Source organism: Juglans microcarpa x Juglans regia, chromosome 7D (genome assembly GCF_004785595.1).
Source record: "Juglans microcarpa x Juglans regia isolate MS1-56 chromosome 7D, Jm3101_v1.0, whole genome shotgun sequence".
Taxonomy (NCBI): domain Eukaryota; kingdom Viridiplantae; phylum Streptophyta; class Magnoliopsida; order Fagales; family Juglandaceae; genus Juglans; species Juglans microcarpa x Juglans regia.
In genome coordinates, this window is record NC_054606.1 from 23,722,372 (window position 1) to 23,738,667 (window position 16,296).

At 35.9% G+C, this 16,296-nt stretch overlaps 1 protein-coding gene and 1 pseudogene across 5 annotated transcripts; both read right to left on the bottom strand.

The window, feature by feature from the left end:
* Positions 1–490: 490 nt before the first annotated feature.
* LOC121239535 lies at positions 491–2,797 on the bottom strand (annotated as a pseudogene).
* A 3,534-nt stretch (positions 2,798–6,331) lies between these two features.
* On the bottom strand, positions 6,332–14,935 carry LOC121239226 (copper-transporting ATPase HMA4-like). 5 transcript variants are annotated; one of them, XM_041136404.1, is made up of 9 exons: positions 14,603–14,935; positions 13,588–13,871; positions 12,157–12,902; positions 11,541–12,012; positions 11,281–11,448; positions 9,529–9,783; positions 8,619–8,741; positions 7,870–8,355; positions 6,332–7,105 (listed from the first exon to the last, which is right to left on the bottom strand). In XM_041136404.1, exons 2-9 carry the CDS (start codon positions 13,843–13,845, stop codon positions 6,683–6,685), a joined length of 2,931 nt encoding a protein of 976 aa, XP_040992338.1. In that variant the 5' UTR covers positions 13,846–13,871; positions 14,603–14,935; the 3' UTR covers positions 6,332–6,682. The 5 variants fall into 5 exon arrangements, with proteins under 5 accessions (XP_040992338.1, XP_040992337.1, XP_040992341.1 ...); XM_041136403.1 differs by having other exon boundaries at positions 13,588–13,877; XM_041136407.1 differs by having other exon boundaries at positions 13,588–13,877; positions 14,490–14,935.
* Between the last annotated feature and the right edge of the window lie 1,361 nt (positions 14,936–16,296).

Consider the following 16,296-nt stretch of genomic DNA (forward strand, 5'->3'; position numbering starts at 1 on the left):
GCAATTTAGGTGAGAGGCCATGGCAGTGGGTCGCTGTGCTAGTATCTCCAGGAGTTTAGGTTCCATAGGTGAGTCTTAAGGGCTCTGTCGTAGAGTGGTTCTCCCGTCATTAAAAAAAAAAAAAAAAAATCAAGGGTACCAAACAGGCAATGGAATAAGGGAGGCAAACAACACATGAGTACAAGTTCACCAAATTCAAAAAAAGCAAATACAATAGCAATAGCAATGGTAGTAACAAAACCATGCTTCAAACACATCTCACAAGTAACCAAAAATCTGTAATCATCAAGAGTCACTGGTAAGTTTTTCTCATGATCATATAAAACTCATCCAACAAAAAGATGATAAGGGAACCAATAAATACATATATATATCATCAACAAATCCAATAATTCATCAGATGCCAGGTGTTCCTCTAACTTTTGAAATGGAATAAAAAGAGGAAGACTCAGGGGCGGGGCAGAAGTTACCTCATTCAAAAGTAGAAAACTGGAACCCAAAAGTTTAAAATCATATTACAACATCAATGTACATGAAGCTACATGGTCTAAACATGAGAAATCCAGTGGGAAAAAAAGGCTACGTGATTTAATAACAACTGCATAGCCAAAAGCTTCACATAAAGCATGATATCACTTATTTCTAAAATTTACCCAAAGCGATACAAGTGGCTCATAAGGTTAGTGTGCCTATGACGCTCTTAAGGGTTTAGCAGGATGTTGTTATACATGATTTCTAGCCCTTTTGCAAGAAGCTATTGACGCCTGCTCAAGTCAATGTGATCTCTTCCTTGCAGCCTGTCAATACCAACAGAAGTAGGGCCAATGGAGGCTTCTGACCTTCTGAGATCTATCTCCAGTTCCTTCTGTCTCAGTTGCAATACACTGCGCTCATTCTCTAGTTTCATCCTCTCATTTTCCAGCCTCAACCTTTCCAGCTCCCTATCTTTCTTGCTGCAGTATCTAAGCCACTTGAAACGTTGTTTCTCAAGCTCAAAAGCTTCTGCCTGGAAGCGGACTCTTTGTTCTTCGAGCTGCAACATCTGTCTCTTAATCCACTCTCTGCGCTCCCATAATGACTTTGTGGGGTCTTCAAAAATCTCAGCTATTTCGGCTTCAAAACTATCCAGCGCAACAGATTGTGACCAGAAATGGCCATCCTCTTCACTTACTTTTTCCCTCCCACTGAACTCCCCCATCCTCTCCACATCCCCCTCAGCATTGTTATCATCTTCATTATCTATTTCATCATCCTCGCTGTCATTATTTTCCTCAGCTTCTTCCACCTCTGACCCAGTATTGTCTTTTGAACACCTCCCAAGAGGTAAAGAATGGCCTTGTAGATCAAGATCCTGGCAATTGGGTATCCTTTGCTCATTATGGTAAGCACACATTTCTTTGTAAAACAAGTGTTTCGAGCTCAGTATCTTTTTAACATCATCCTTTGCCTTAGCTGAGAGCTGGGGCATTGAGTCCATAAGAGCAGGGTTCTCAACCACTCTACAGCTAGTTCCTCTGCCAAGAATATCATTCAACCTCTTGTATCTCTTGTTCAAGTCATTAAACTTGTCCTCACACTGCTGCGGTGAAACATGACAACCCTTGCTCATCATTATCTTGGATACTGTTTTCCACTTACCCTTCTTTTGTAAAATACCAGATTTCCTCTTGAGCCCCTCCCCACCCTCAAGCGTGCCATCATCACCCACACAAGAAACCACTGCTATAAGAAGCCTAACCACATCATCTGTCCATTTCATTCGCTGCCATGGAGACCCTCTCTTCCCCCCATCAACATTGTCCCCATATCCATCTTCTGTAAAACTCGGCTCATCTTCTTCACTCATATTGTTACTGTTGGGAGCATTAGCGGGGGCAATTGCCTTCCCTTTACTGAAATTCATCGACATGCATTTCATGACTGTGCCTTTCTCTTCCATAAGTCCAACGGGGGGTGGTGATCACTTTCAAGGCCACTCATCAGATTCATATGATGTTGATGTCTTAACGAGGGATGACCCAACTGGGTCTGTTGGTGCCTATGAATCGACGATTCAAGGTCTAATATTGCCCCATTTGGACTCGACATAAACCCACCTCCCAAACCTGAACTATCCATTCGTTGACACGATCTGAACACTTTTTAACTTTTAAGGCCCTCGTCTAGTGCTCATGGAAGGAAGGACCCGGAAAAAAATATTATGGATTATCAAGGAAACGATAACTGATACTTCACTAAGCCTGACAGAGTTATTTCGCTATTACAAGTTCATTCTTCCTTGATCAAAAACAAAAACAACCAGAAATCACAAAAACCAATATCCTATTTTCCTACATTTTATTAGCAATCAAACAAAGGGTCGCCACAGAAGTACCAATTCCATGAAACCCATAACAGATTGAACTCTATCATAACCACTCCACGCTTCCTCCAGCATCCATATTTAATATCAGCCAAAGTTAAAACCCCGAAACCAGATTTACAACTTTGAAACCAAATCAGAAAACAAGATTCAAACTTTGTATTTCTCCAAACTCCAAAGTCACAAATTTATCTTGAATACTACACAAGGAGTTATTAAGGAATTGGACCAAAGTTTCAGGAGAAAAAATAACTAACAACTAAGAATAAATGAAAGAGCATTAGATCTTTCAAGCCTACCTTTTGATGATCTACCAAAGGAAGTTCAATCAGAAAAGAGAGTTTTGTGTGAACTGTGAAATTGGTTAGAGGGAGACCAGGAAGTTGGGAACTAGGGACTGCGTCCTATGTTTTCAGATTGAACAAGGTTGGTGCTCGAAACAATAGATAAGCAACGTGTCGGGGTGCTGTTGGGCGGTGATGCGTGTCCGTGTCCTAAGAGTGGCGAACACACACTTTACTCGATAATAACTTTATTTTCTCTTTTTTTACTTTCCTTCTTTTTGGCAATGTTTCTTTCTTGAGTTCCTCGACAGACCGGGTATTGTAGTCCGTTTAACACCCACCAATCCAAACACGCCACGTTATCGCATTACAAGTTAAAGAAATGAGATCGGTCACATGGGATTGCTACTGAGAAATCAAAGTGTGAAACCTACGAATTTCATCTTCTGTTTTTCCCTTCACTCATCTAATATTAGAAATTTTCCTTGCCGCCAGTCGCAGTCAGACACCGTCGAGCCACGCCCAAACACCGTCGAGCTCCTGTTGAGTCCCTATCCAGACGCCGTTGAGTCCCTTCCCTCTCGATCATTCCCCCTCGATGATCATGCCTTGTACCATCATTTTATCTACTCTAGAGTCACGATCATTCAGACACGCATGAACAACATATACTATCCGTGTAGGCTGCTATTCAGATTTCAAGCTTTACTTCGGTTGTTGAGATAAAATGAATTCAAATCTAAGCATGTCAACCACATGTTCAAGTCATTTCCTAACAACAGCCACATCTAGGGGTGCAATTCGATCCAATTCGATCTGGTCCGCCAATCCAGGGAAAGGGGGGTGATGGATCGAAATTTTCAGTCCATCATTTTTTTTGGACCAGACTGGTAGCCATCGGTCTGGTCCGGTCAGTCCATTTTATCCAACCTATTTATTTTTTTATTCTTTTGTTTTTAAATAAAAAAAAATTATTTAAAATACTAAATTAAAATTAAGTGAATTATTAATTTAGATTATGTAACTAATTTAATAAAAAAATATTTTATATAGTCAATGATAATAAATTAGATGAAAATTACATTATTAACTTATATAATTACTATATATAGTTAATTGATATTATACATTAGTTAATTGATAGATTTTTATTTTTTATTTTATAAGTAGTTAATTAATAGAATATTAATTTGTTAATAACATATTTAAAATTTTATATTTTTAATAGTGATAAGTTAGATGAAAATTACATAATAAATTATACAATTATTATATAAATAATATTTTTTTTTAATTCAGTCCAGGTTGGTCTGGGGTGGGACACCCCTAAACGGGGACCGGACCAGACCTGACCAACTTCGGTTCGATCTTGATCGAACCGGTCAATCCGGTCAATTTCTCCAATCCAAACCAATCGGCTAACACCCCTACCCACATCAAATATAACTAGGATGGTCAAAATTTTGAGGTTACATCACTTACAGAGTTTCAACTTCTTGAAAAATGATGAGACTAGGATAGGGCTTCGTAGCAAGGCATGTTGGAATTTTCATAGGTTGTTCTAGACACAGCTTGTGAGTTATGCCAGCAGTTGTTAGCTGTTCCAAAGAGGGTCATGGGGTCAAAGCGTCGAGGAGAGATGGGATAGTCGAGAGAGGGTCACAAGGTCGAGGTGTGGAGGAGAGATGGGGTAGTCAAGGTTCCCGGTAGCCGATGGGAGGGAGGAACATGGGTTGGGTAGGGGTTTTACGGTCGATAGGAGAGAGTAGGAATATAAAAATTAATATAAAAATCGGCCCGAATCGGTGGAACTAATCCGGTCGGTTCTGAATCTCGATTCTATACTTTTTAGGACCGGACTAGACCGGTTCACTATATTATATATTTTTTAATTATTTTTAATATTATATATTTTTATATATAATAATATAAATTATAATTATATATAAGATAATGTTATTATAATTTGTAACATAAAGTTTTAATCTTAAACATGAAAATTTATTTGATTGTATCTTTTCAACATAATATATATATATAAATAACATTTTATGATCTAATAAATTCTCAATATATTCATTTTGATAAATACATAATACATTAGTAATACTAATATACATTAGTATATTAATTACATTTCTCTTTAATTAATTAATATACATTAGTATACTAATGTATGTTAGTATATTAATTACATTTATGCCTTAATATTAATACTATTAAAATCGAAAAATTAGACCAAATCGGTTTGGAAGGATAATCGGTACATAATCAATTTTTAAAAATACAAAATCGATACATACTAATTTAATCTTAAAATTTGTCTAAAACCATATCAAAACGGGCCGGTTATACCCATAAGAGAGAGGATGAAGAGAGAGGGTCAAGTGTAGGAGAGGACTGATAGGTAGTGATTCCCTTTTGCGTGTATGTGTCGCGTTCCCACGGTTAGTCTCATGGGTTGCTTACATGTCAATACACTATTAGAGGGTGTTATTTGGCCTGTAACGCTCATTCCTGCTAGAAGATTTTCTTTCCTGTTTTTGGGTAATATGTAAAGATTAATAAATGAGGAGTAAAACAAGAGGTTGGTAGCGAATTCCGGTTAAAATATCAATAAAAAAAAATAAAAAATAAAATTGTTTGGTTTTCTCAGTTTTTTAGTATGAACCAATGCATCAAAACAACTGATTCTCCATGAACAAGAACAATATGTACAAAAAAAAAAAAAAAAAAAAAAAAAGAAAAGGGATTGTTATCGAGAGTAGGGACCGAGCTGTAGTACTAAAATTACTGACCTTATCGATTGTAAATTTCGATTGTTGGTTGTCATTACAATCGACGAAAGAGACGAAACTGGCCAAGGTGGACACAGCAGGGACTAATTTAATGCTGATTTGTTTTGTTTCTTTTTTCTTTTCTTTTTTTGTTTCGTTTTCATCTGCCATACAGAAATAGATGATAACTATTTTCTTGCCTGTAAATCTGTATTAAGAATGGATAGAAAGTAGAAACCCTCCTAGTGGTACCTGCCTTGTTTATCTTTTTCCTCGTATCTCGTTTAGATTTAGAGATGAATTGAAATAATTTTAGATGAATTTAATAAAATATTATTTTTAATATTATTATTATTTTAAGATTTGAAAAAATTAAATAATTTATTATATTTTATGGAGTAATTTATAAAAATTATAATAATGAGATGAGATTAGTTAAAAATTATATCATATTTTCTTCTATCATTATTTTCCTCTTCCTAAAATTTCACACTCAGGTGCCTTCCATTCCCCAAACCTTCTTGACGTTTTTCAATCTTTTTTTCAGAAGGGAGTAATCATGAAATTTACATAAAAAAATTAATTTTTAATAGTAAATCTCACAAATTTTTTCAAAATAATTGAACGACACTTACACAACTCATGACTGCATCTAACATTACTCTTACAAAACTCGATTCCCAAACTCTGTCTAGGTTCTTTAGCTTTTTGTATATTTGTAGAATATTGTTTCAATTTTGTGAGAGGAGGTCCAGAGGATAACCACTTTGCTTTTAAAATTGAATATTGATTATTTATTCTTATACTCCAACTAGATTTTTTAATTTTAACAACTAAATAATCATATAAAATAGGTCATAGCTTACTTTATGATCAACATAAACTACATAAACTGATACTCCATGTACTTGATCACCACTAAACACAATTCATTGTAACATACCTTGACTCCTAAATAACTATATATATAGTTCACATCAACAAACTACCAGAATATAACTAATCTGTTGTCTGGACAATGCAGCGGTCTCTCGGTGCCAGATAATGCAGATACCATCCTCCACAACATACTAAGTTAGGAGCAATTTCAAGAGATTAGCCCACCTACTGAAAGAAATGCATAATATGGTGGGAAGAATAACTAGGACCTTATGCTTTTCTATTTACAAGTCCGGTTCATATCCAATGATCCAATATTGCAGCAGCAATGAGAAGTAAAGCTAAACATTCAGGCTGAAAAATAGCAAAAATGTGGATTTTCATGCAGACTTGGCATAGTGAGATTCCCCTTGAGTGTTCTGAAAATGTAAAGGCTTCTTATAAGACTGCAACAATAGAGAAGAACAAACCACACTAATGGATGAAGCAGCCATGCAAGCACCCGCAAGCCAAGGAGGTAACCGAATTCCAGTGAAGGGGAATAAGATTCCAGCAGCAATTGGCACGCCAAGGATGTTGTAGCCAAGGGCCCAAACATAGTTGAGCCGGATGCGAGACATCGTCTTTCGGGAGAGATCAATGGCCGTAGCTACATCTTCCAAGTTGCTCTTGATGAGAACTATATCAGCAGCTTCTATAGCCACGTCAGTGCCAGCACCAATTGCCATGCCAACATCAGCAGCCACTAAGGCTGGTGAGTCATTTATTCCATCCCCAACCATTGCCACATTCATTCCTTTCATCTGCATCCAATTCCAGTTCAACATGTCAAACAAGGTCATATTAGGCTCACCTTTCTAGAAAGTAACCAACTAGGCATGGGTAGGTTAGTAAGATCAGTCCAAACACGAGGCATTGATTCAAACCAAATCCCCTCACTTTTTCAATCATCTCGCATAAATTTACCAAACCTCTACAAACCACTTCAAGAACCACAGTAATTAAACTTTGGCTGATGGGTTTTACTAATCCATAATGAATGTTATCATGCCTCAACTCAAAATCATGAAAAAAAAAAAAAAAAAACCTTCTTTAACCATCTTCTTGGAAAATTTTGAAATTTATCAAGTAACCGAATTATCACAAATTTGTAAAATTGTAGCCAAAAGCGTATGGTGATATACTTGGAGAGAGTTCAGACAGTCAGACAGAAACTCTCTGCTTTCAAAATTAATTTATATACACTATCAAATTATGCAAATTCTTGTGTGGGTTAAATAAGTAATTAACTGGATAAAAACCATATTGGTAAAAAAAAAAACTTGAGGCAACAGGATCGATTATGCAAATGTTGAGGTAAAATTACTAACTGTCATCCACCCTGATCAACTCGGTCTCTTTTCAGTTTGGGACAGCTATCTCTTCTCATGTCCCGGCTATCTATTCACTATTAGGCCTTAGATCTCTACCATCTTGTAACCTTACTACTCCTAAATGCCTCATCGAGAACAGAATTTCAAAAGAGACATATATTCACATATCACACCAAGGCATCAACTAAACTCACCTGTAATTCTTTGATCTTATCAGCTTTTCCCATTGGATCTATCTCAGCGAAAACCTTATCAATTCCAACCTCCTTTGCAATGGCAGTTGCTGTAGCCCGGTTATCACCAGTCACCATGATGCTTGAGATGCCCATTGAGCGGAGGAAAGAGACAACACACCTAGCCTCTGGCTTCACTGGATCAGTTACAGCAAAAGCTCCAGCAACCTTTCCATCAATGGCAACTAATACACATGTTCGAGCAAGTTGTTCATTTTTCAAAATATAATCCTCAACCTCGGGACCAACTGGAATGCTACAAGCCCGCATCAGTCTTTTGTTCCCAACTAAAACCGTTGCTTCACCAACTTTTCCACTAACTCCAGCTCCAGTATGCACCTCAAAGTCCTTGACCTCTGTGACATGTTCAGTGTAAGAGCCATTCTTCAGGCGCAACCTCTTAGCATGTTCCATCACAGCCTTTGCAAGAGGGTGTTCACTATTCGCCTAGACATTTGTTGGAAATAAGTCATGAAATTAGCTCATACTTTATACGCATCTTAGTAAAGCAGGTATCATAGTGGCTGTGCTGTCATGCCAACATGGAATTTACCATAAAAATTATGTCAGGGGTTGTTCCTGACAATCAGAAACATCGCACATGCTTCCAACATTATTTAAGAAACTCCTAGAACTAGATATCTTTCAAAAATGCGTACCAACCAAAATTTCTTTCACACAAGAACAGCATCCAAGCTATAAACACTAACCTCTGCAGCAGTAGCCATATCACATAAGTCCTCCATTGAATAACTGGAAAAGAGAACATCACTGACTACTTCTGGTTTTCCAAGTGTCAGTGTCCCTGTTTTATCAAAGACAACTAATTTCACCTGCAGGCAAAATAGGAAAATGAGTCTTGAGTTAAATAATCCTTTCACCTGCAAAGCGACAAATGACAATGAGATTATTTTGAGATTATTTTCTTTTTTTTTTGGATAAATAACAACCAGATGAGTTCAAACTGGCAAGACTTGGGTTTCATTAATAACGTCACACGAAATAAACACAAGGGAGAAAGCAATATGTTTAAATGAGATTCTCCATCTAGCCGAATTTGAAAGATAATAATCAGGTGCTGGTAGACTAGTGCTAATAATATTTTTCTAAATATCACATGAAAAAAGGTGCATACGCCCAGCTATTTTCTGTAGCAAAATCCCACTATAAGACATAGAAGTCAACCATTCCCATCAATTTGAAATGTAGAAATTGCATTGTCAAAGGAAACTATTTACTTCAAGGGAAAATGAAATTTTAGATGATATTCCACACAAAAGATAGAGAAAGCACTACCCTACATTCTGCAAAATAATGAAATTGTATCAAATATGATATACTAATTAAGATATATTTCAACAGACTACAAGGGAAAAGGAACATGAACACAACTCCCAGCATGAAAGGTTTATAGTATTTGATATTACAACACTAATATGACTGGTAATTGATTTTTCAGAAACGATTTCTCAAACTTAATTCAGATAATACAAATGATTCACAAGGTTTCCACCCTATCAAGAGCTAGAGCTAGGGGTAAGTATATTCACACAATATATAAAAAATAAAATCAAAGCGTTTGTCCACAACAACAGCTGTTTTTGAACAGTGTCAACTTACCTTGTGTGCCTTTTCAAGTGCATTTCCACCCTTGATAAGCACACCTTGTGAAGCACCCTTCCCCGTGGCAACCATTACAGCTGTAGGAGTTGCTAGTCCCAAAGCACAAGGACAAGCAACCACCAGTACTGAAATACCAAACTGCAAAGCAAGCTCGAACTTATTAATTGCTTGTGGCATCCAATGTTCGGGGTACAGACGAGCTTGTCCAGCAATAAACCATCCCAGCCATGTCATAAATGCAGCAACAACAACCTGAAATAGGTTGAACCAACATTATCATATTTCCTTCAACAGTTGTCATAGAACATACTTCTGTAACAGACAGTACAGTAACCTAAGAAATGCCTTGATATCTCCTCTATTAGACATTTGCTATCAATCAAAGATCAAATTAACAGTAGAAAAGGTGTAAAAATAAAATTAATTTAAAAAAATAGGATTTACAAAAAAAAATTTGGATCAATCTCATAATAAAAGTTGTAAAAAAAACCCAATGCAAAAAGTTACAGAGAACCAATGGAATTATTCTGCCCAGCAACCATCAAGGTCAAATCATCATAGATGATTAGTTTCCAATCCGTGTGAGAACAAAGTCCCAGATCATATAGCAAATGGAGTTCCACTTTCCTTGATAGGCATCCATAAGCTCGTCCTCCTAAATCCAATTATTTGCCTATGTTAGGATTGAAGTTTTAAAAAATCCTTTTAAAAAGATTAAACATAGGCAAAAAAATCCTTTTGCCTATGTTTCGAAAATCCAAACATCTAATCACGCCTATGTTTCACAAAAAACACCCTCACAAAAAAAATTATCCAAACAACTTTTCAATTCTACCAACCCACTTTCACAAACTCCAATACAAAATGCATCTAAAAAAATGTTATCCAGATAACTTCTCGTTTTACCTACCTTCACAAAACCCAATACAAAAAACTTCCCAAAAAAATTTTCGAAAATTCTCAAAAGTTGAAGAAATTTTCGCTTGCTAAACATGCCCTTAGTGCTTTCCTTTTATACCTCTCAGCAAGAACATGTGACTGTAGTTCTGGTTTAAACTAGTAAATTCATTAAATAGAATGGAAAAGAAAGAAGTAAAAGAAGTGGAATAGAAATGGGGTAATGTTTTAAGCAAGAACAAGAAAGACAAAAAAGGAAGGAAAGAAGAAAAGTGTCATCTACATAATCTGCAGCTAACCATCAAACCAAGAATTTGTTTCCATAAAAGAGAAAACTATCTCCTGTTGATAGCAGAGTGACTGCCACTATAGAGGTCTACTGTGGATTCAAATCAAATCATGACACCCATACACACAAGCCAATGATAATCTTATTCATGAACCAACCGCAAGCTTCAAATTACTTAATTTGGATCCATTTCCCTAGTACAAGCCTTTCTCATCTTCCTAATGTGTGTGTGTGTGTGTGTGTTTTGGCAGGGGAACCAACCGCAAGCTTCAAATATTTAATTTGGATCCATTTCCCTAGTACAAACCTTTCTCATCGTCCCAATGTGTGTGTCTTTTGGCAGGGCAAGCAGGCTCAAGATATTTTTTTTATATAGTAAAATCAATTTGGTTGAAAGGAAACATAGGCGTAGCCCAAGTACACAGGAGATATACAATGAAAACACTTAATTACAAGTTAAGGACTAGAAATGGATACAAGAAAGTCATGAAAACTATTTCCGTTAAGTACAATGACAGAGGCCCATAAATACAAGTTTCAAGATCTTAGGACCATTGACTCACCATAGGAACAAAAAACTTGGATATCTTGTCAGCCAGTTTCTGTACAGGTGCTCTGGCAAGCTGAGCAGCTTCAACAAGTTGAACAATTTGGGAAAGTGCAGTCTCTGATCCAACATGAGTGGCCTTAACAAGTATGCATCCATTCTCGTTCATAGTCCCACCAATAACCTATTTTTGGCATTAGAAACAGAAATCATTCGCAATTCAGATTGTCCTTATTAAATATCACTCAGAGAATGTAAGAGCCAAAGATGTAGAACCTTGTCACCAGGTCGTTTGGCAATAGGTATTGCCTCTCCTGTGATCATACTCTCATTGACATGGCTTTGACCATTGATCACTATGCCATCAACGGGAACTTTTGCCCCAGGAACAATCTTAAGTATGTCATTTTTTTGTAACAATTGAGTGCTAACTTCCATCTCTGAAACAAGATTTCCATCATTATCTAATGTTAATAGATGAGCCGTTTCAGGAGCAAGTTCAGTCAATTTCGATAAAGCGTCTGATGTCTTTCCTTTAGCCAGTACTTCCAGATATTTCCCCAAGAGTATAAAGGATATCAACATGGCACTGGTCTCAAAAAAGTCTTGCCCTTCAAATTTGTTAGAAGTCAATGCTTTTATCACTACATAAATAGAGTAAAAATAAGCAGCATTGGTGCCTAGAGCAACCAGAACATCCATGTTAGCGGACAATCGTCTCAGCGAATGATATGATCCCACATAAAACCTGGCAAGGAGATACCAACCCAAAAATTACTTTCACAATATTATTAGCATATTTATGCTACTCAGAGACAGAGATTCTCAAGTTAATAATACAAAGCTTGAAACAATTGCAAGGACCAATATTAAAGGAACACGAATTGAGTACCTTCGACCAACAATGAACTGTACTGGTGTACAAAAGATCCACCTTAGAAGCATACCAACAGAAAGCATGTTGTGAATCTTGCAGTCTAGCCAGTTCCCATAAGGAGGAAGCATTGGTAGCACCATGGAGAAGATGAACAATGGAACTGAAAACAGGGCACTCAAGAGAAACTGGTTTCTATACCTCTGAATTTCCTGCAGCTGCTCAGTTTCCCTTCGTCTTGGAGCAACATACAATTGTGCATTGTAGGATTTTGAGCCACGGCCAGCCTCTTGGATGCAACTTATAATAGATCTTGGACCAGTGAGGTCTGGGTTATAAGAAACACTTACCTTTTTTTCTCCCGAGTCCATTTCAACACCAGTCACACCTATAGCTGACTCAAGAGATGACCGAACGATAATCACATCTTCATCTGAATTAACTCCTTCAACTGTTAGATGTACTTTATTTAAATCATTCCCGGAGCTGATGAGATCAGCTCCAAAGCCAGCATCTTCTATTGCTTCGATGATGTTGTAAGTATCAGTAACATTTGGATCAAAGTGGACCTTTGCTTCTTCAAGAGCTATCCCGACCACTGCCGTTTTCACTCCATCAGCCATTAGAAGGGCACGTTCAACAGACTCAGAGCAGCTGGTGCACATCATTCCTTTAATCTTGAGCCGGCATACTGCTATATCTTGTTCTGTAAATTCATAAACTGGGAAGCCTGCGTCTTCTATGGTTTCCTTAATTTCTTTTGCCTAAAATAAAGGCATATTGCCATGTTTCCGGTTACCAAGATAGAAAATTCACATTTCGAATTATAAACAGCCAGATATGAACCATAATGCATTCTGCTATATTATGAAATTTGGAGATGACTATAAAATAAACTCAATATAGTTTTTTCCAGTACAAATCAAAAACTTTCCGGAATGTATCTTTTGTATAAAATTGTTTATGATGACAATATCTAGGGTTCGCATCCACACAAATACCATCACAAGTACACCCATGCTTATAAATGTCCATACACACAAAAACTGAGAAACAGTTGTAATATTCAACACCCTGCATTGCAATATTTCTAGTTATCCTATCTTTTCCGTAAACCTCAGCAGCCAAGTGGAAAAAATATATCTTCTCTTTAATATAAAGAGGAGGAACAAAATCGAAATTTCTGGTCACAAAAATATAAATTTGTTTGGGAAATTTATAAAATAACAAAATCATGCACATCTACCATCTATCTTCTGCATCACATAGGTCAAGAGAATTATAAGAATGCAAAGATTGACATTTCATTGAAAATAAATTTGCGACAACAAAGAACGAAATGAGCTCTGAAGTTTATATACTTAGTTTCTAAAAGCAGACTTTTTTATCGTAACTTCTCAAAGCACACGTACTTATCCAAAAAAAAAAACCTTCTCAAAGCACACTTACATTGATAAGCTCAGGTATGTAAGTAATTGCGGCCTCGCCTTGAAGGGCCGAAACCACGGCATTCTCAACCCCATTAAGCTTTCCCAGCACAGACTCTATAGAAGTTGCACATGACGCACACTTGATATCCCCTATTCTGAACTTAGCCGTCCTATGCTTCTTCTCCCTCTTGTTATTTGTTTCAGATATAGTAATTGCAACACTGTCTGAAGGCTGCAATAGAGGCGCTTGGAGATCATCGCGCCCATTAACGTCCATTACTCAAATCCAAGAGTTCAAGCTCACTGCTCCTAAATAAGAGGTGAAAAAGAAAACAACGTCAAGCACTCCATATTTTGCATTACGAACTGCAAGCCAACTCAAACACAAAGTTTTCAGGCGTTAACAATGCAAACACAGCCCATGTAGCACTGAGTCAATTTATTAAGTTCAGATATTTCACCCATTTTAACTATATTGTGGCTCATAATTTTCAGCGATTTGAACCATAATTCTAGAATTTTTTGCCAGGCTACATCGTCGACGCATCGTTAACAATACAAATCTTTTCTCTTCTTGCCTTTATAGTTATCTTGAATTTCTTATTCTTGTAAAGTTGACTTTGTACAAATCTGTTCTCTTCTTGTCTATAAAACTACCTTGAATTTCTTGTTCTGGTGAAGTTGACTTTGTAAAACAAAAAACAAACAAACGAGGAACTTTTCCATTCCAATACGATCAGACTTACTAAGCCACAAAAACTTTGAAAGAAATCGTAGTTTGACAAACACTTCAGAAATGAAACGATAAGCAAATTTCTACTTCAAAAAAATAGAAATCAAATTTGAGGGAAAAAAACCTCCCATAAGAAACATCGAACGCCTAAATAAACAAGCGAGAGAGTAATTCGACCAAGAGTATACGAAATCAAAACGTTTCAAGTAATCCCAATACTGATCAGAGCACCATTTTCCATTTCCCCCAAAAATGAACGTTTCAAAATAAGGAAGAAAAACCAAATAAGCAAAACTACAACCTGCTATGAAAGAAACCCAAACCAAACAACACAGAGATATATAGGAGTACGCTCTGTGTGAATTCGCTTTCGGTGGCACGGGCGAGTGGACCAAGGGGAAAAAAGGGGTTAAGTATTGCGCTCGAAAAGGGAAAAGTTTAGGGCTTTTGTATCAGAGATGGAAACGGTCGTGCTGTGGGGGCGAGAAGAGATGGGAAGAGAAATTTTAGGGCTTTTTCCGATAATTGTTATGGCTGCCGAAGAGAGAGGTCAAGGTCAGGTAAGTGGTAACCGCACGCAGACAGAGTGCGCCAGAAAGTTCTGTGCGCGTGATACGTCGAGGCTTGTCCTTTTATATGCTTTGCTGCCCTTTTGAAATTTTGAAATCTTCCAACGTCTTTGTACTATCCCCACCTCCTCAAGGATGATGCTATTTCTTCTCTCTCTTTTCCTTTTTTTTTTTTTTTTTAAATTTTTCTTAGGTGAAGATAAAATGGATTAAGGAGATTAATAAATACTAACACCATGAAAAATAATGGTAAAAAATAACATTAAAAATATTTTTCATTTTATTTACGGACAAAGGTATGAAAATATATTTTCTCTAATATACAGCAGACAACCATTGATAAGTGTGTAAATTAGTAGAGTTCGAGAGCCAGTCATGGCCAAGACCTGTTCATTTAATTTTTATTCGAATATGGGTTAAGCTTAACTTATCAACAAATTACATTTTATATCCACAAATAACTCGTTTATTATTTGAAAAATGTTACTAATTATCTACATATCACACACTAATATATAATTTGTCATTTTTATCTTTATATTTAAATACACGTATTTACACATCAATATATGTATGTTTAAATAGAATAATAATTATATGTATTATCCTCACACTTTACACATCATACTTATTTTAATTTTTTTTTCTTATAAAAAGTATGTGGTGTACGGATAATGAGTAGAAAAATTCAATTAGTTTAACAAGAATAAAATAAAATAAAATTTTAAAAAATAACAAGTAATAAAAATTAATTTTAAAATATGTAAAATGTGTGGTGTGGGGGTGATGAGTAACATTCCTTTAAATAGAATGACAAAAATGATAAATTATATATTAGTGTTGGTGTAGAAGATATTAAAGTCATACTTACTCTAGAATCCCTAAAAATCTAAATCTTTTATTGAGTAGCCTTATATAAATAACACTGAAAAAGATAAATGAAATTAGGTTTATATTACCTTATTGATTGATATCTGCCTTAAAGACTTCGCTAAAACACTTACTAAAATCTAACAGCAACCATCTACACGTACTAAAAACATCTCAAAAAAATAAAAAATACTAAAAACATCTCAAATGAGAATTAAAAGAGATAATGACCATAGGAAAAAGCTCTTATGCCCACTAAACTTGACCGCTTGGGAAATTATATTTGTTTACTTAATAATTAAGAAAATAATTTTAAGTGTATTTGTATATTTTTATATTTTTTAAAAATATTTAAATAAAGTACAAAAATATAAATAGAAAAATAAAATAAAAAATTTAGTATTACAAAGTGGTACAGCAGCACCGCTCAATGAAACATAGCATGGTCTCAGGAAGCTCTAATGGAAAGAAACAGTACTTCACGCTTATTTATGGTAAGTGCATTCAATTTGACGCTCAATTTATTTTCTTTATTTTTGTGTGTGAATCCTAAATA